General features: G+C 38.7%; 1 protein-coding gene across 2 annotated transcripts; it reads left to right on the forward strand.

Moving 5' to 3' along the window:
- The first annotated feature begins 1,109 nt into the window (after nt 1-1,109).
- On the forward strand, nt 1,110-20,091 carry LOC121730562 (phosphoenolpyruvate carboxykinase [GTP]-like). 2 transcript variants are annotated; one of them, XM_042119679.1, is made up of 14 exons: nt 1,110-1,190; nt 1,623-1,669; nt 11,054-11,156; nt 11,428-11,573; nt 11,873-12,057; nt 12,330-12,452; nt 13,109-13,261; nt 13,612-13,715; nt 13,892-14,105; nt 14,398-14,590; nt 14,991-15,189; nt 15,550-15,699; nt 18,927-19,124; nt 19,484-20,091. In XM_042119679.1, exons 2-14 carry the CDS (start codon nt 1,638-1,640, stop codon nt 19,586-19,588), a joined length of 1,905 nt encoding a protein of 634 aa, XP_041975613.1. In that variant the 5' UTR covers nt 1,110-1,190; nt 1,623-1,637; the 3' UTR covers nt 19,589-20,091. The 2 variants fall into 2 exon arrangements, with proteins under 2 accessions (XP_041975613.1, XP_041975605.1); XM_042119671.1 differs by lacking the exons at nt 1,110-1,190; nt 1,623-1,669 and adding an exon at nt 8,756-8,998.
- The last annotated feature ends 130 nt before the right edge of the window (nt 20,092-20,221 follow it).

Genomic DNA, 20,221 nt, shown 5'->3' on the forward strand with positions numbered 1-20,221 from the left:
AAAGGGCTTATTTGAACGCGCTAATCTCAGGAACTACTGGTCCGATTTAAAAAAATCTTTTAGTTTTAGATGGCCTATTTATTGAGAAAGGCCATAGGCTATATTTTATTATTCTATGACTAATAGGAGCGAAGAAATAGAGGAAAATGTTGAAAAAACGGGGAAAATTATATGAAATTGCTTATTATCTTAAGATTCTTAAGAACTACTGGAGCAAACATGAAGAATAGACCACGTTAAGGGACATAGGCTATTTTTTTGCGGAAAAATGTACGGTCGCGTGAAATTCCTAAATTACGCAAGCGAAGCCGCGCGGAACATCTGTATAATCTATATAATATAATAAAATCGTAGGAAAGTCAATGCTGTACATTGAATATTTTTGTACAATAAATAATACTTGGGATGTGATCTACTATACTAACGCGGACGAAGTCGCGGGCAACAGCTAGTTTTTACATAATTATTTATATAAACTTATTAAACACAGATAAGATGTATTTATGTTTTGAAGTAATTTGCACAAGTCACTAAGGCGATGTGGCTCGCGTTGAAACTGAGTAAACTGACCGCAACAAACAGCAATCACGACACCAACAATGAACAGAGTTTCTGAAACAAAGGGGGGGGGGGGACGGGGGGACGACACAAAGGTCTAAATTTTTGGTCTTCGCCAATAATTAAAAAACTATGCGTTGTAGCAGAAAATATTCTATGATGAAATTAAAGCTTATTAAATTCTCTACTGCGTGAAATGCTGCCGCTGCGGCGCCGTGTGCTATGTGTAATCCAAAATCAGTTGGACCCAGTAGTTTGTATTGCGAACTTGGTGTAACTCGTACTAAAAGCTGCTATATTTTGCTTGTACTAAGTAATGAACTGACACTTCGTTTAGGTATCGATCTGTGTGTTAGTCTATAGAGCTAATAGAGCAGTCGAGTCTTTGCTAGCAGCGCTGTCAGCGATAGGGGTTGCAGTAGCCTCTGATCAGTAAGGATGTACCAAACAGTTTATCATCGGAAAAGTATTGAGGTTAAGAGATGTACGTCACGCGTCGAAAACAGCCGGGGGTATATAAACATTGGCAGATATTGTCTCGATACACAACTCGACATACGCAAACCGTATCTGTTATTGTGAGATATTATTTGTTATATATTTTAATGCAGTGAATGGGTCCTTAAGTCCAGGTGAGCTAAATGTGGAACAAATAGTGAATTAGGTTAATTGTTGGCTAATCGAAGTTGCAGATTATTAAAAATATCTAAGATTATTATAAAGCCAACATAAATCGTCCTTAATGGCCAACTAACTACTGTTATAACTTATAACTTATTAATAATGGTGATAATTTAAATTAACAGCGGTTATCTTTGTGCGCAAGAAACGTACAGATGGCGCTAGGAGATTTTAAAAAGAGGACCGCCAAGCATTCGTCTGGTCGTTTAAATATTATAATATTCTAATAGTTTTTCATTTTAGCTGAATATTATATTAGTGACTCGATATCTTTCTTTATCTAGGTACCAATCTCTATATTTACAGTACTTACTATCTATATAGCGCCCTTATCGCCGACAAATCTGCCCTTGATTTATTTTTGTACATTGTTTTTTTTTCAGGTTTGAAACTACAAAATGGTGCTCATATTAACAAGACTAACAAAAAGGTAAGAGCTATTAAGTTTACTTTATCTTTTTAATCCACAAAACACAATCTCTAAATGCATGTGACCAATTGCCAGATAGCTGAACAATTATTCCTTAAAATATAACTGTTTTCTGACATCGGTGAAATTGCTAAGATCTACATTATACGCTTAAGCTCTAATAACATCTCCAGTAAACCATTAACATTAAATGGCTAGTAAATCTAGTAAGTCACACACGAGTCGAAATGGTTTAATGACTCTACAATCTCTATCTCCAGTAGATGTAGATTGTAGTGTCCAAATGTTGTACTGAGTACTCCTTAACGCGATCAAGATATTATATATACATTTGTTGCTAACTGCTGGCAACCGCCGCGGCCGTAGAACCAGTCCTGTCGGCGTTTTCCATCGACATGTTTACGCCTTGATAGGCGCGGGGGCGGTCGCGGGGCGGTGCGGGGGCCGGTGCGGGGCAGAGGTCCCCGTATCGCGGGGGCTCGGCGCTACACACGCCCCCTGTTTCATCATCGCTGATAGCGCCCGCTGTTGCTATAACACGTACCACTTACGAGTAAACAAGGAAAATTTTACCGATTGTAAAAGTATTAGGCAATAGTTGCCTGACAACAGTCATATTGTAAGCTCTTAGGAACTCTACCACGGTGGTCGCAGTTGTATTCCGCGTATCCCGTGGCTCTGTCTAAAGCAGAAGAGCAGCTGAATACCGTTGGGGTTACGTATTAACTATTCAGCAATCTGTGGGTTTTAGTTGGTATGCCCGGGCCAGCCTTCACCACCCCGGGGAGTCCCACATATCTTGGTGGCCCTCCTTAGACCGCCGGGGATGCGTGAATGCTTTTTCCCAACGAAAACCTGGACTCTACCACCCCAAATCTCCAAATAAAAAACTGTACAAGTGTAGGATCCGGGATCCCTTAGTTTTTCAAGTGTTGCAACTTGCGGAGTTTTAACTTGCAGAGTCGAGTAGGACAACACAGAATTTTTACTTTTTAGTCAGCATTGTCCTTGAGGAACCATTGTTTTCGGCACAGTATTCAGGCATACTCGCTGGTAGGAACTCAGGATAATAATAATAATAGCTCCCACACCGGTTTCGGTGACGGTGTCCGGCCAGCTACGCAGGAGTTATTTTATAGTGCCCAAGTGTGTGCGCAGTACACACGAGCACTCTCTATTCCTTTACTCTCATAAGTGGGACGGAAGACCGACACGACTGGCGAGAGATCAGGCGCAGGTCCGACTTTTTACATGCCCATCCGACGCATGGATCATCTTACTTGTCAGACAATCAGGTGATCAGCCTGCATTGTCCTAACCAAACTTGGAAATAACATGTTTCTAACGCGGGAATCGAACCCACGACCTCCGAGCCAAGAGCCTAGCTCTATACCATTAGACCACGGAGGGATTATAAGAGGCTTTTCCTCAAAGAAAAAAAGATTTGCACCAGACCAAACCGTGTGCAACGTTGTTAGTCGTGCAAAATAATGCAGAGTCGTGTCGAACACAGCCCGGGATCACGACACCCGGCGCCGTGTCGCGACATCACTCGATAAGAGATCCGTCTCGTCAACACAGCTCATTGTATCCAGATATCACAATTTATTAATATTATAATAGTTACCATAATAAATTGTAAAAATAGTAGAGCTAAACAGCATCAAAAGATCGAATACAATAACTTCAGGCTACATCCATAGTACTCAAATCCAATTTTTTTGATCAAACATAAACCAAAAAACCGGCCAAGTGCGTGTCGGGCCACGCACAATATATGGTTCCGTAGTACAGCTATTTTCTTTTTATTATTTTTGTATGGTCAATATAATTTACATTTATAACGTATTTTACACTATTAACAACATCATCTCGGTTATTTCCAAAGCAATTTTAACGAAAAGTTCCTGCATACTTCGCCGAATACATTGTTTTAGTTGATCGACTATTACCACCTATTATTCAATAACTCATGAAGTCTTCTTAGCCGTGATAGTTTTCCTTTTAAATTCAGCATATTTCCTACTCCCGTGTATTTTGTCACAATTCAGGAAGCAACCGTTTAGCTGGTAGAAGGGGGGGGGGGGCACTGGACTCTAACGATTTTTTTCACTTTAAAACTTAATATTTCACAACGGATCCCTTAAAACCTATCCAACAACACCCTACACGATGGGGTGCCGCGAAAATTAATTCATCCCAGCTTTCTGTGTAGTTAAGGTACCATAAAAGAAATTTTTTTAGGTTTCATGTTCCATTTTGTCGGCATCATTATTATGTGCATTCGTGCCAAATTACAGCTTTGTAGGTCCTCTAGTAACTGTGTAAAACCGCTGACAGACAGACAGACGGACGGACAGACCGAAACTATAAGGGTGGTGGATGGTTATTTGGCCGAGTTATGTCAAGTCAACCTCTGACCTCTGGACCTGATATAGGTAATCCAACCGAACTACGTAGGTCCACCATCTGCTTATACACCAATGTCTCTAGTTGTACATAGCTAGCTATACAGTGTGTTAGTGTAAACAACGTTATCCTTGAAACCATCAAATGAGCCCGTCAAAATGTACAACTTTTTCTATGAGAACAATGCTGGGAACCCAAAAAAAAAAAAAAGCCGTCTTCATACCCAATGTACGAATGTCCGGATCGGCAATTTGTATGGATATGAAGACTGATTTTTTGATGGTTGGACGGGCTCATTTGATGGTTTCAAGGATAACGGTGTTTACACTAACATCTTGTGTATAGATCTTTATATTGCCTCTTTGTTTACGCAACGGATTACCTAATCTAACTAGTTTAAACCCCAATTAACAACAAAACACTAATCAAAGTCCGAAGTCGAGCTCCAAACAGCTAATATTTTCGGTCAAATAGTATCGACTTTATCTGTTACTTAGTAAAAACAGGAAGGAACATTTTTTGGAAAAAAACCGCGCGCTAAAACGTTACACGAGTGATTTAAAATGTAGGGTGACCGCGCGATCCGATTTTTGTAAACCTGTCCTTTTGGGAGCAGCTACGAATCTTATGGTCAATTTTTAACGTCTTTAAACGTCACGTATCTCTAAGTTTTTCATTTTTATTTTCACCAACGCTTCTTTAGCTACACAATAAAAAGGTTGGTGAAAACTCAAGTAGGTTACCTTAACTACCACTAGCGGGCTTCTTTTTTCATAATATTTAACATATTGTAACTGTCGTGTAACTAATATTTAACTATTTTTATTTTTGTAAACAGCGCCTGTTCTAAATGAAACTGTTTACTAGGATGTACCTATCTTTTAGATGCTCATTAGCAATAATTAATTGTCTCGGCCTCTGACTCCGGTCCGGGCTGAACTCTGGACACCTCGATAATGGTTTCCTTGACCGGCGATAAATACAATAGGCGCAAAGTCTAACACGTAAAAATTACCATTTATCTGACCGGAATTAATAGTTACTGCGTCTAATTTTTTAAATCATCTCGTAACTGACTATAGAACTTTGTGGGGCCTACTCGTTTATGGGACGAAGGATACTGCCAGTTAGATTTTTATTGCCTATCAAGTATTCAAAAGCAGGTATGTAAGTTGTAACCTTTATCTGCTTCATAGTAATAATTAATTCATCGAACTGACACCCGCGCCTACGATCAGGTTGATCAGGTTTCTTACGTAAGTTCAATTTAACAAATATGTGAAATATCGGCCGACGCGACGGAGAGCGCCGCGGCGAGGTAGGCTGTGGGCTGTGGCTGTAGCAAACGCATTATAGTAGCATTGCTAAAGCCTGCTGGCTTTAGCAATTATTATGCCCTTATATACAAACTAGCCTACGAAGCTTTTGAGGACAAACAAACTCGATGTGATTTTCTTTAAAAGGTATAAAAACCTAAATGATAATACTTTAGGGTTTGTATGTGTCCCTTTTAGAGTTCTCTGTGAAAGTAGCAGCGCTAAAAGAGCAATTTTTTGGTAATTTGTATGGGCAAGCGCCCGAGCGTCATGAATTTTCCCATACAAAGGTAAAAAAAAGTTTCTCTTTCAGCGCTGATACATTCACAGCGAACTCGATATGGGTACCCTATACACACCCTAAAGTATTGTCTCTTAGTTTTGTTACAGCCTGTATAGTATATTCAGGTTTAAGTTTATTTATTCATATTTTTAATAAAAAGGATACCTGCGCACATGTATTAGACAATACTACAAATAATTAAACAATCCTGATACATGCACTTACTATATACTTTTATTACTTATAGGTGACACAACACTGGCAAAGATACAAGATAATCATAATATTAATTAAGCTATAAATAAGCTATAAGCTAAAATACATAATAAAATTAATAAAATAATCAAATTTAATATAACAACTGAAACAATATAAAATAACATTTCATTGATTATTATTATTACTTATACAAAGAATTTTAAAAATTAGGTACTTATTGTGCTAAACGTAGGTATTCGAAAAAATAAATACATAGTTCTATTCTGTTAATAGATAGTGAAAGTGAGCGGTTATGTTACTGCATTTTTTTGGCCTTGGTTTAAAAGATTGTATTCAATATATTCTATTTAAAACGTGTCACATATATTTTTTTATTTTATCAAATTCAAGTGTATTATTGTTATGCTTATAATGGATACCAACTAAAATACTTACAACATTTTTCCTATTTACTTCAAGGGCATTCGTTTCCTAAAATGTTTTTATTGTACCTTAAATTGTATGTAACTACTTACCTATGGTATTATTGACTTTGGTCACTTTTATAATAAACAATTTCGCGATTGCCCTTTTAACAACGTCAATAGACTCTACAGCATGACATACTCGAGGACGTGATATTTGGCTATAATATATTAGTTGAAAAAAATATTGAAATAATATCAATTGATTACTGAGTAAATGTATCTTAAATTTAAATAATTATTTACACAACCCAAAACAAACCCAAACCAAACCCAACGGTGCGCCCCGCGCGGGCCGCATAGTAATTTACTAAGTGTCCATGATTCATTTATTTAAAGGAAAATTTGGTAAAAAATTAAGTACTTACCTAATTTTATTACATAATGAGAATCGAGTACCGAGTACTCTCCTTAAGGGGAGGTTATTCCTAAATTAGCAGGTCGATGTCTGTCAGTGCGAATATCGACGTAAATGACATTAAAATAACATTCATATCAGCGCGCCTTGTACAGTGGCGGTTACGACGCTCGCCGCGTCCATGATAGGGCGAAATAGGAGAAAAAACCTTTTTACTTAGATAAAAAATAGTATAACTAAACATGTATCCGTACATTTCCCTGTAAAGTTTTAATAGTAATCGAACTATCCAAATTATTTTTTGATTGAGTCCCTGTAAGTCCTATAAAACTCAAAATGTTTTTAAAATCGAGGTTGTTTCGGATTTTTTTTTATCGAGTAAAACTATCTGTATTGTGTTTCTAACCTAAAAGTCACTAGTTAAAAGATGTATCTATACATGTTTATATTTTTCAGTTTTTTTTAATGACGCTTTCTTTAAAAATTACTCATTCTAGAAACGTGAATTAACCTACCCTTAAGGGGTTAATTAATACTTAAGGGTAGGAATAACCTACCCTTAAGTATTGATCATGTCTCGCCAGTCATGCTATTTAATAGAAAACAAATAAAACTGTTTTTGTCCAGATCAAAAGAAAAACATATTTATTATTAAAAGTTCTGTTTACTAGGTCTAATAAAAACATGTAATGAGTGGAATTGAATGTGATGCAATAATTCAGCCGCAAACGTCATGTGGCCATTTTCTGCTCCAATCACAGAGGTCAATCAACAGGCAACTGGCTATAACAATAATTAACTTAAAGTATCACATACATATACTAATAAACATAACATAGATATTATACGTATAAGCACATCACGAAATCGGAAAATTATTATCCAACAGCCTGTATAAACTATTATAGAATTTTAGTTAAACGTACAAAATTAAATATTATGATATCATTTTAGTGTTATTAAGATGACCCGGTGAATTTCGTATCACAATTGACATCCCTCCTAAAGATCTTCCCTGGCCTTCCATGAATATTTTAAGGCTTAAATAAGCCAAATCGGTTTAGCCGCTAGCTAGAGTTTTAGCGAGACTAAAAAAATTTAAAAATAATTTTAATTTTTATATTTCTATAGACTTTTAGGTTCTTTGAATGAATAATAATAATAATATTATTATTCATTTAAAGAATCTAATATACCTCATCTATGTTAATAAAGGAGGCTGAGGCTCTGTATTTTATTTGGAGCTAAAACTTTTTATCAATCTTGAATTTAGGCAAAATCACTTATTTCTAAGGGGGATATTAGATTATCATATATATTGGATCCGAGATCATTGAGTCAATTATATTGGATAATGTAATATAGACATATGATTAATTTCTTCCTTGATCATAGATTTTTGACATTTGCTGAGAGATTGGATCCAATACGGTCATAGAAATAGGTGTTGCCAGTTATTTAATATAAAAAAGAGTTTTTAATTTCTTTTTCGTTAATATGTTTCAAATAATGTAATGTAATTATTTTTCTAATTATATACTTGGATAATCTTGCTGAAATAACAAGAAACAAGCCATATTAAAAATGACGATGTCTTTTGACAAATCGAATTCTCTGAGATCTAGTAACCCTGACCTGTCAATTTTAGCGCTCTCCATTGGCTATTGAAACCACATATGACGTAAAATAGGATCAATGAAATATGATAATGTAATATGCAGATATGATCAAATGATCATATATATTGGATCATATATAGTATGATCATATAAATGATCCAATATAAATGATAATGTAATACCCCCCTAAGAAACTGCAGTTGTATGCGTCCTCGTGTGACCAAAGTGATGCAACAGCCTGCACGTAAAGCCATCAGGCTTTCATCAGTTGCATCAGCAACGAGTACCACTCATTTCTTTGTTTGCGGAGTCGGTTCAAAACATAAGTGTGACGTAGCGCCGCGCCCCCGCCGCCGACCAATCGGCGCGCGCCGTGCGCACACTCCTCCGATATATAGCGCGCGCGCGCCGGTCAAATCGCATTATAGCGTTTGATAGTTTAGGCTCAGTTACCATATTAAATGGGTGACAGGTTCCTCAAAATAAGATTCTACCGGTGGCTGCTATTTCTCTTCAGCTTCAGTAATTTGGATAAAATTTAGCTTTTTCAATTTAATTTTTCATTACCATTAAAGTATTTAGGCCATTTCAATACGTTATATTCTAATAAAATGCTGCACTACAAAACTATCCCCGAAGATTACGTGAGGAGGACGGAACAGTAAGTTCTCACTTTTAATATTTTCCTGCGGTACTGTTTTAACTAGAATTTTAGGGCTTTAAGATCTTTTAGAAATACTTCGTTCAATTGTCTCAGCAAATCAAATGATATTCGTGACTTAAATATCTAATAACTTTGATTAATTTTCTTACGATTTCTTCCTGCTGATGTTAGCCTAAAGCGTAGCAGCACCTTGCACCTTCGTACAAGATACAGGCTGCTGGATTGAAGGTCCTTCGATTATCTCGGTGCTTTCTTTATTGTTCACAATATTTGGTTAAGTACTTAGCTGGTGTAGTAGCTGGTGGGCCTTTGCCCAACAGTGGGTCACTGTAGGCTGATACTAATTTAGCTGGTGTGCTGTTGGATAATTAAATAAATATCTCAGAATTGTTAAACGTAAGAAATAAATAAAGATTTTAATTAACTTACTTATAGATTTATTATGGAATGGCCAATTTATCGACTTAAAATATTTTTATTAATTAATAATTTGACACCGTGAGCTTTTTTCTCGTTACGATTTTTATTCTTCTAGTTCTATGTTATACGCAAAAGAAAATAACAACAATTAATTCCTTATAAAAATATGAATTTAATAAACGCTATTCAAAATCGGGACATGTCCGGAAGACACAAAATAAATGGCCACCTTGGATTGCTATTTGCAAGAACTACCTTGCCATTCACATAGTAAAAGGATGCCATTCAGTTGGCAACTATTCGTATAAGGCGATTATTCTGTTCACACCAAAAATTGAAATTTTATACATTTGGTAACAAGATAAGTTTGTATCTTTTGTTTCTCGTCGATTTAAATAGGGCACCACGACACCGACTCCTTTACAATGATAAGGACTGGAACTGGAACTTTAAATTGGCAATAAATAATAATTATATTTATTATTATTTATTGCCAAAAATAATCATAATTATCATATTTATTAGGATTTTTAAGGAAACCGTACATTTTCCCATAAAAATAGCTCTTATGTCCCTACTCCCTTCACTTGGTCTACTCTGTATCTGTGCCAAATATTGCCATAAAAATTGCTCCAGTAGTTCGTAATTTCTAATATTTCCCCTGTTTTTTCCACATTTTTCTGAGTTTCTTCGGTCGTATTAGTCTTAGCCTATAGTCTTACTCGATAAATGAGATATCTAACACTGAAATAAGATTTTAAATCGGACCTGTAGTTCCTCCGATTCCTTTCAAGCAAACATATACTCTTTAGGTTTATAATATTAGGTAGGTATAGATTTTTTTTAATTATCGCTTGACAAACTCGAGTCTCGATCTAAAAGACTATGAAAAGTACCAATAATATGGTAGTGATGATGATGATGATGTTGATGATGAATGTAATTTGCATAGTAGCATATGCTTTCTGTTCTTAAAACAACGCCGAAACTCCCAAACTTGTATCTATAAAGAATCAGTTCTCTCAGCACCTTCCGAACCACAGTATACCAGGTATACTTCGGTGCAAAATCTTATTTGTTGGTAGCATATGCTTAGAATACTTCTCACGAAACCGAAGTCACCACATATTTCCCTATAAATTTTGAGGAGTTCCCTCGATTACTTATGGATCCCTCATCAGATCACCACTTTTGTGAACATAATACCAAATTGGGATGATACCCTACATACCAAAAGAAAAATTTTGAAAATCGGTTAACAAACGGCGGAGTAATCGTTGAACATAAGAAAACGAACATAACACCTCCCCCATTTTGAAAGTCGGTTAAAATTGTAGCCTATGTGTTATTCTGATGTATAAGCTATATTATTGTAAAGTTTCATTAAAAACCGTTCAGTAGTTTTTGCGTGAAAGAGTAACAAACATCCATACATCTATGCATCCAAACAAACTTTCGCTTTTATAATATTAGTAGGATATCTAACACCAAAGTTACGCTAGTAATTAAGCTAAGCAGTGATATCTAGTGGTTAAATATAGTTCGCCCGTCAATGCGCCCATTGCACAACTCCGCTAATACCATTATTATTTTATTAAATTTAACATATTGTATGTTTGTCTGTGGGTGTAGATGTGCGGCAGCGGCGCAGGCGGCGCTGGCGTGCAACCGCGCGGCGCACGTGACGGCGCTGCGCGGACACAAGCTGCCGCAGCTCGCCGCCCTGTCGCCGAAGGTGAGCCCTCATCACCGCTACCATGATCCCTCAGACTCCTTTTACGCAACAGGCAGTTCTCTTGATTTATTTAAGTAAACTTTCTATGACACATCGAAAGCCCGAGAGCGATATACATGAATTTCTGCAACCAGAGATTACTGTAGAATACTTTTAAAAGGAACTCGGGTTTGCCCAAGAAGTAACCTAATCGAGTAGCTGCTGCTGGTCTACACTACATTGTTCCATGCTATAGATATGTGTGTATAACGTGTGTGTGTGTGTGCGGCAGGTGCGCGCGTTCGTGGAGCGCAGCGCGGCGCTGTGCGAGCCGGAGCACGTGCACGTGTGCGACGGCTCGGAGGCGGAGGCGGCGGCGCTGCTGCTGCTCATGCGCCAGCAGGGCACCGTGCGCCCGCTGCCGCAGTATGACAACTGGTGAGTTACTCATTTTCAGTCTATCGCCGTCTACTGCTGTACGTAGCTAGCGAGCGCCGACTATTCCGATCTACTGACATATATTTTTCGTGTATAAATGGGTTTCCAGGAGGAGCAAAACCTAAAATAGTAGCTTTAGATTTTGTTATGATCACCACCCACGGGTCGAGGCGTCTGTCTCCATACGAGCGGAAACAGTCGGAGTTCGCACCCCGGAACCCGTCCCAGTCCCGGGGTACGGCATAATATTACTCAGTATTTCGTGTAGCTATGGTATTGTAGCGAGCACCGTGTTCCAGCTGGCTGACGCGCACGGACCCGGCGGACGTGGCGCGCGTGGAGTCGCGCACGTTCATCTGCAGCGAGCGCGAGCGCGACGTGGTGCCGGCCGCGCGCGCCGGCGCCCGCTCCGCGCTCGGCAACTACATCGCGCCGCACGACTACGACGCCGCCGTGCAGGAGCGCTTCCCCGGCTGCATGAAAGGTGAGTGTCAGCCCTAAGTGCACCGCTAGGGGTGGCAACGTTCGACATTTTGGGTATGAAAGACAATCATTATAACTTCCGCCACGAATCACGATACAATCGTAACGAAAGTTCTCTTCTACGCCTTCCTCAACGCCCCTAATTACCTATAGTAGCCCAAGCGACTCTTCTTTTTTACGCTATCATGGTTAAGAAACATGGTATACACCATATTCATAACAAAAAAAATGTACGAGCAGGAGTTTAAATATATATGAGAACTGTGTGTGCAGGTCGCACGATGTACGTGATCCCGTTCTCGATGGGTCCGCTGGGGTCGCCGCTGTCGAAGATCGGCGTGGAGGTGACGGACTCCGCCTACGTCGCCTACTCCATGCGCGTCATGACCAGGATCGGTGAGTTTGTCCTTTAATTTGACGACCTCTGTGGCTCAGTGGTTAGCGCGTTGGTAGCTCAAGCTGGGGGTCGCAGGTTCGAGTCCCGCCGACGGAACAAAAAGTTTTCAAAGTTCCTGGGTCATGGATGTGTATTAAATATGTGTATCATTTAATAAAAATCTTAAATATAAGTATAGTATAAAAGTATTAAATATATTTCCGCTGTCTGGTACCTGTAACACTAGTCCTTCAGGTACTTACCACAGGGCCAGACTGACGTGGTGTGAAGCGTCCATAGATATTATTATTAATTTCAGTATTCCATAGTACAATAAGTATATTAATATATTATAAGAGCGTCAATCTTTAATAATTTTGATCTTACCGAGTAACTTAGCCAGAAAACTCTTCTTCTTCTCTTTAAATATAAAAATTAACGGTTAAAATTAACGGTTCTCTTGTTACGAGTCTGTTCAAGAGGTACAACGATTTGTAACGAAATTCACGTTTATGGCACTTCTCAACAAGTTTAAAATCTCGATCTTCCGTTTAAATAGTATACCTTCGCACTAGGAGCCTTTTAAGTTAACCTAATCCAATACAATACCTAAAACTAGAATGTCCTCTTAGTGATGATATGTTTGGTTATCTATATTTGTGTGTCCTCTCTGCAGGGAGCAAGGTCCTGGAACAGCTGCGCAAGGACGAGCAGTTCGTGCGGTGTCTGCACTCTGTGGGCGTGGGCGGCGGCACGGCGGGCTGGCCCTGCGACCCCGCCCGCACCATCATACTCCACAGGCCCGCTGACAACGAAATTGTCAGCTATGGTAAGTGACATGTACTCAATAAATGTAATTGAAGCAATCGCATACCCAATGTAATTTGTATGTTTATTTTGTTCGTTTGCGTTATATGTTTAATTCGTTGACTATACATACATACAAACATTACGTTGCAATTGCGCATCGCAAAAAAACTGTGTCGCGCTAAACGTCATGTATGACGCTTTTCCGGAGAGTCCGTTATACGAGCGGACTTCCACGCATTTTTTTTCGATACGTTGTCGACTATCGTAACGCATTGTTGTGGTCAGGCTTTTTTTCAAGGTCATGTTTTCGTGTTTATGGTCTATACCGAATCCAGTTTATTAATTGCAAAATACCTACTCTATGTGCAGGCAGCGGTTACGGCGGTAACAGTCTGCTGGGCAAGAAGTGTTTCGCGCTGCGGCTGGGCTCCGTCATCGCGCGCCGGGAGGGCTGGCTGGCCGAGCATATGCTGGTAAATATTATGAAAAATATTTATTATTTTAAAGAGTACCGATAGAGTAAATAACGTTCTTTTGTAACTGGTTGATAATGATCTATTATCAAAAAATCCTTCGGCATCTTGGATTACCTATACAAACACATGCCGATACACTGTAATCCCACTTCTAACCCCCCTAACCTTTCCAGATCGTGGGCATAACGGACCCCAAGGGTCGCAAACGCTACATCGCGGCGGCGTTCCCGTCGGCGTGCGGCAAGACCAACCTGGCGATGATGACACCGAGCCTGCCGGGCTACAAGGTGGAGTGCGTGGGCGACGACATCGCCTGGATGAGGTTCGACGACGACGGCGTGCTGCGAGCCATCAACCCCGAGAACGGCTTCTTCGGAGTCGCTCCAGGTGATTTGCTTAAACAATTATTTTATGAATGGCACAGAATTTAAAGTGTTATTATGATAAGTTATGATGTTATAAAATCATGGCTATTCGTTTGATAAGCTAGTCATTTTACATTGCTTCTATACATAATACAACCATACAGTGTAATGTGTGTTTCGCTCTGTCATGAAATAGAAGAAATAATTGCTTTAGCAAATATATTTCTTTGTCTGTTACTAACCTGAACATTTAAAGAATATTATCAACCATTGCAAACGGCAAACCTCGAGTAACGTAAATACAAAAATCGTAGGTACGTCGGAGGCGACGAACCCGATAGCGATGTCGACGGTGTTCCGCAATACGGTGTTCACGAACGTGGCGGAGACGCCGGAGGGGGGCGTGTGGTGGGAGGGCATGGGCCCCGCTCCGCCCGCGCTCACCGACTGGCGCGGCCAGGCCTGGACTCCCGACACCAAGACCCCCGCCGCCCATCCCAACTCAAGGTCAGTCTCAACTAAAGTGTTAGTTGTTTTACTTTGGGAAGAAAAGATTATGCCTAGAAAAAAGCCAAGCACTAAATTTAGACTACCAGTCTACGCAACAAGGGTCCGCGGCACATACAATAATTGCCAAAGATAATAATAATAATAAAATGATAAATTAAAAATCAGTTTTTATTTCTGTTATTAGGCGTCTTTTAACCTCATACATGAGATATGGATGTCGATGGAGATGTGGAGGATCACGTCTTGTCTCATTCTAACTCACGTTAACTTACGCGTCGTGGTGTACCACTACCACTGAATATACATACTTACAGACTATTTAAAAGTCGTAGTAAACTTTCTAGCTGGGTGTTTGTGAATAGTGAGAAAGCGAGTTAGACTAAGCTGTATCCCGCAGGTTCTGCTCGCCGGCGGAGCAGTGCCCCATCATCGACGCGGAGTGGGAGAGCGCGGCGGGCGTGCCCATCTCCGCCATCCTGCTGGGCGGGCGGCGGCCGGCGGGTGTGCCGCTCGTGGTGGAGGCGCGCGACTGGGCGCACGGCGTCTTCATGGGCGCCGCCATGCGCTCCGAGGCCACCGCCGCTGCTGAGCATGCGGTAAGCATACATCAAGCTTGAACAATCATCTGCTAAACAATGATCTTCTCGATCATACAAAGAATCAAAAGATCCAGCTCGGAAAATGACAAAAACTTATACAAGTACAGTTTTAAATATAAATCATCATTATAAGTCACTACTGGCTCAGAAGATGTTACAATCACTGACAGTAGGCAGTAGGCTCAACAAAAGCTGTAGTTCACCTGAGTATACGCTAGCAATATTAATTATTTCACTCCCTTAGGATTTCACGTGTTTTACTTCGTTTTATGCAACAAAAAGTACAAATGTGTTTGTCTTTTTGCTGTCCAAACATTTACTTTACTAATAAACAACCTTTAAATGAATGTGTTGCAGGGTAAGGTGGTGATGCACGACCCGTTCGCCATGCGACCGTTCTTCGGCTACAACTTCGGCGACTACCTGCAGCACTGGCTGTCGCTGCCGCGGCCCGGCCGGCAGATGCCCAAGATCTTCCACGTCAACTGGTTCAGGAAGGACCAACAGGTATTTGGTGCTACACTTACCTTGATAACCCCTTCAAAAACACTTACGTTTCTATGAACGGCCATTCTCAGGAGAGCAAATTTTAAGTGTCCCGGGCTTGTATACTCTGTAATATTATCTTATTCAAGTATGCAATATTTTTAAACGGTAGATAGCATCCGTAACTAGCTACAAACTTAAACACAGGCTTCTAATTTAAGTAATTCAGACAAAATTAATTTAAGTCGTGTTCAAAAATCATGTTTTTCTCATTACCGTGACGTGTCCCCACGCCAACTTGATCTCGAAACTTGCTTGTAATTTTTATAAATGTACATATTAACCATGATCTATTCATCGTTTTAAATGCTCATTAGTTATCGCATTGGAAAATATCGACTCAATAGGCCCAGCCTATAAATAGTTATCATGAAATAATCGCTTGTCCTATCAAAAATTCTAATTCCCGTAACGCATGCTGTTTCCGGGTGCCCATCCAAAAATAACAGGATTTGGCACATTACAAGTGCACGGGTCTCTTCTCCTTAGCGTGTTCCACGGCCCATCAGCGGTCCCGCGTCGTTAATGTTAGTGTGTGTGTCGCCGATGAAGCACGAGAGTATCTGCTTACCGTAGCGTTTGGTAACGAACTTTTCTAATTACCGTAATCTTATTTTGCTACTTGATTTTTAAATAAGATTGTATGTTGATCATGTTAATCTAGAAAGTAATTTGGCCTACGTACGTTGCTCTAAGCAAGTTATTGCAAACTGTGTCGGTTTTTAAAATTTTTCAAGAAAATCTAACTTTTTCTAATTACCGTATACTAATTACCATATGTTCCTAATTACCGTTGTATGAAAAACTGATACGTACTTTTTTATCAATTGAAGTTTTCTCGCGGTTTTCATAGATTATTATAATCATCAGGGATCGATGTTGGGACCCCTGTTCTTTCTGACCTATGTTTACTCAATGCACCGGTGCATTAAACACTGCATGTGTTACCAATTTGCAGATGACACATGTCTATTGGCAGCAGCTAAAGACCTTAAAACAGCAATAGGTAAGCTTCAATCGGACCTTACCTTAAAAAAGACCCCACCCCCGTCAATCTCATAGCCCATAATCACCCTTGTCTCCATATCTCGGACACCTTACGAACTTGTACTTGCCCAAAAATTGATATCGTCAGTAGTCAAAAATACCTTGGACTGATTATTGATACCAAATTCTGTAGGTCATCCCATATCGAACACGTATTAAAAAAATTAAGACAATATTTTGCTAACATTACTATTTTGAAAAACCGTATCCCGCTTAAAACTAAGATACTCCTATACCACTCGCTAGCTGAATCGTATGTGCAATATGGCCTTAGTAGCTACGGGAGAACTTATACAACTTATCTTAACCAAATCTATAAATTGCAAGTCAAAATCCTGAAAACAATATTACCTCTAAAATCTAAATCAAACGACGGCTGCTTGGAATTATTGTTCAAACAGTGTAAAGTTTTACCTGTACACGATATGATAAAATAAAAAATAAAAAAAAATCTTTATTCCAATTTTTAACATTACACAACCACAATAAACAAAAAATACAAAAGAGAAAAAAAAAGTGTACATAAGAGAATGTGAAAACAAAGAAAGCACTATCCTAAAATAAAAGTAACAAAATTTGCATATTTAAACAACATAATATTTATGGCAGTGCAATGCCAAAAAATAAGGAAAAGGGGACCGCTCAGGTTTTGACAGCGACAGTCGCCGCTGTCCCTGGTCTTCCGCGAACCCCTATATATATAATATAATTTACTAAAGGAATACTTTTTTGACGATGACCTAAAACATCCTATTGAACATCCAGTGTGCACGCGGGCCGTCACTCATAACCGGCTCCGTACACTGCGCGCGAGCAATGTGTACGGTGAGAGGACGACGAGATACCTAATACCGCGCTTATTAAATCAATTACCACCTGAATTAATAACTACCAAAACTCCTTCTAACATAAAAAATAAATTAAAATCTTACTTTCTTTCGGGACATAGATATTATTCTTCAAAATATGTAACACCATTGGAATGCACTCATCTTACTTCTAAAAATTTCGTACAGAGACGTAAACTGATAACTTGTACTACGTCATTAAACCTACGTGGTTTTTCTGTTAGTACTTAATTATAATTTTTTTCATCTTGCTGTATTAATAAATAAATAAATAAATAAAGAAAACTCAAAAGAGAAATGAGTTAAACTTTAGAGCTTATTACAAAAGACAAAAAAAAGAAAAAAAAAATCGGGAAATAAGTGTTCATAAATAGAGATGAACTTGTAAAATTACGAGAAAACAAAAATAAGTAAATTTCGAGCTGTAAAAGCTGTGAGCTACATTTGAGTTGCTATTCTGTCCAAAGAGATTTAGAATATAATTATTTTTAGGTTCATCGTACCTGGATCTTAATAAATATCTACCGATTAAAACAATATTTGTTGTTATTTTCTCATTTTTCAGATTTTATTTGAAAGTGTATTTTTTACTATTGGCAGGTTATGGTTGTATAGGACATCATTAATTCTACCCCTTTTGTGACAATTATACATGTGCAACTTATTAATCAGTGTTTTTCTATAATGTTTTAGATTTTTGATTACCGTTACACAAAATTTTACATTTGTCTAATTACCGTAGGTACCCATAAAAATTTTAAGGCTTATTATCTAAAAAACTATAATTAACTGTACCACGCCAAATTTATTATTGTATTCGTATCTTTCATTACTTTCATATTTTAATGAGTTTAAATCAAATTAGCGAAGAAAAAAAATGGTAACGGTAATGAGGCAAATAATGCCAAACCGGAGAATGGCCGTGAAACTGTAGTTCCAATATCGCATTTGTTAAATATTTTATTCATAAACAGCACCTAGCAGCAGTACTAGATATCGCTTTAGATAACACGATCGTAGGTCTAGCGCGCATTGGAGCTGTAACATGACTATTGGCATGAAAATCGCGCGTACAACAGCTGTCTACACACTATTTTCACGCCTGTCATCGATATATTCTCAACAAACATGCTTGTATTCCTGCACGATCAAGTTTCGCAACTAAACATTTTGCCTACGCTGACTTCAGTGTTTACTTTCGAATTTACGTTTTCTATAGTTCGAATCGAAATGCAAAACAGGCAATTTTACGATAGCAGGTAATTAAAGTTGTAATATTAATGGTATCCCCAGGGCAAGTTCCTCTGGCCGGGTTTCGGCGAGAACTCGCGCGTGCTGGAGTGGGTACTGCGGCGGTGCGACGACGAGCCGTGCCACGTGACCACGCCCCTCGGCCACGTGCCCGCGCCCGGCGCACTCAACACGGACGGGCTGGGAGACATCGACATGGACGAGCTCTTCAGCATACCCAAAGACTTCTGGCTTAAAGAGGTATGACGTCGTCATTATACTAATAAGTTAGTGCAATGCAAACTGAGATGCACAAAAAAATTGTTACAGCTAGAGCAATTTGCAATTATTGTTTTTAAGCTGGCCCCTAGACGAGCAATTTTATTGTCAATATCTCGCTTAAATTTTATTGAACAGTTTATTTGACAATTAGATTGAAGGCGCGCGATGTTCAATATCAACCCTAGACGGTCAATAATATTACGCAATACATGATATTGCGCAATAAAATTGTTCGTCTACAGGGCCGGCTAAAACACCGTTTACGTTTTGAACATACATTTGAAGTAAAAAACACTGTTTTTTTTAGTAAAAGCAATAAAAATGTATTTTCCTTCTAGACTGAATGCATAGAGAAGTATTTCACGGAGGAGGTGGGAGAGGACATGCCCAGTGAGATGTGGAACCAGCTCAACACTCTCCGAGAGAACATCAAGAAGGCCTAGACTTGCACCAAGACCTAAGTCACAACACACCGACCTACATACGCTCTTGGTCTAAAATATAGGACCAAGACCATTTTTTACAAGCCTAGGACGTAGGTTTTTAGTAGTTAGTCCAGTGTAACTCACTATAAGATCTGTTATAATACTCGTTATTTCCAAAGCTGTATTATTTATATCAAGAATTCGGTATTGAAATGACCGAACGATCGAGATTCACGACACAGATAAAATGAATTGTATTTATTAAGTATGTTAAGTTTAAGAATAATTTTTATGAGTAAGGATTTATTTTTACGAGTGACGCCATCTTGGATTCGAGTTTTGAGTTGATTCAAGCTTACAAAATAAATGAAAACCGAAATTGTACCGCAGCGTAACTTCGTATTGAAATGGCAAAGGCTGTGTTCTAGAATTAAATAGTTTTATAGCTAGTTGTATATACTCTAAAGTCTAAGTTAAGCTGACCAATGTTACAATATAATAAATATATTTATTCAATGAAATGGACTTTATTTCAAAATATTTATTTAACCAAGTAGCAAAAATCTTAAATCTAAACATGTACAGTAATGTCATGATTCATGAAAATGCTAAAAAAGCTGAGTGGTACAGTGATGCAGCAAATGCATCTTA

The sequence above is a fragment of the Aricia agestis genome, chromosome 1 (genome assembly GCF_905147365.1).
Source record: "Aricia agestis chromosome 1, ilAriAges1.1, whole genome shotgun sequence".
Lineage (NCBI taxonomy): Eukaryota > Metazoa > Arthropoda > Insecta > Lepidoptera > Lycaenidae > Aricia > Aricia agestis.

Excerpts from the sequence above, each read along its gene's own strand:
- LOC121730562 (XM_042119671.1), top strand. The coding sequence starts at position 8,949 with ATGCTGCACTACAAAACTATCCCCGAAGATTACGTGAGGAGGACGGAA. Across the intron at positions 8,999-11,053 it reads TACGTGAGGAGGACGGAACA|ATGTGCGGCAGCGGCGCAGG; the intron begins GTAAGTTCTCAC and ends CTGTGGGTGTAG. Across the intron at positions 14,591-14,990 it reads GCCGCCCATCCCAACTCAAG|GTTCTGCTCGCCGGCGGAGC; the intron begins GTCAGTCTCAAC and ends TGTATCCCGCAG.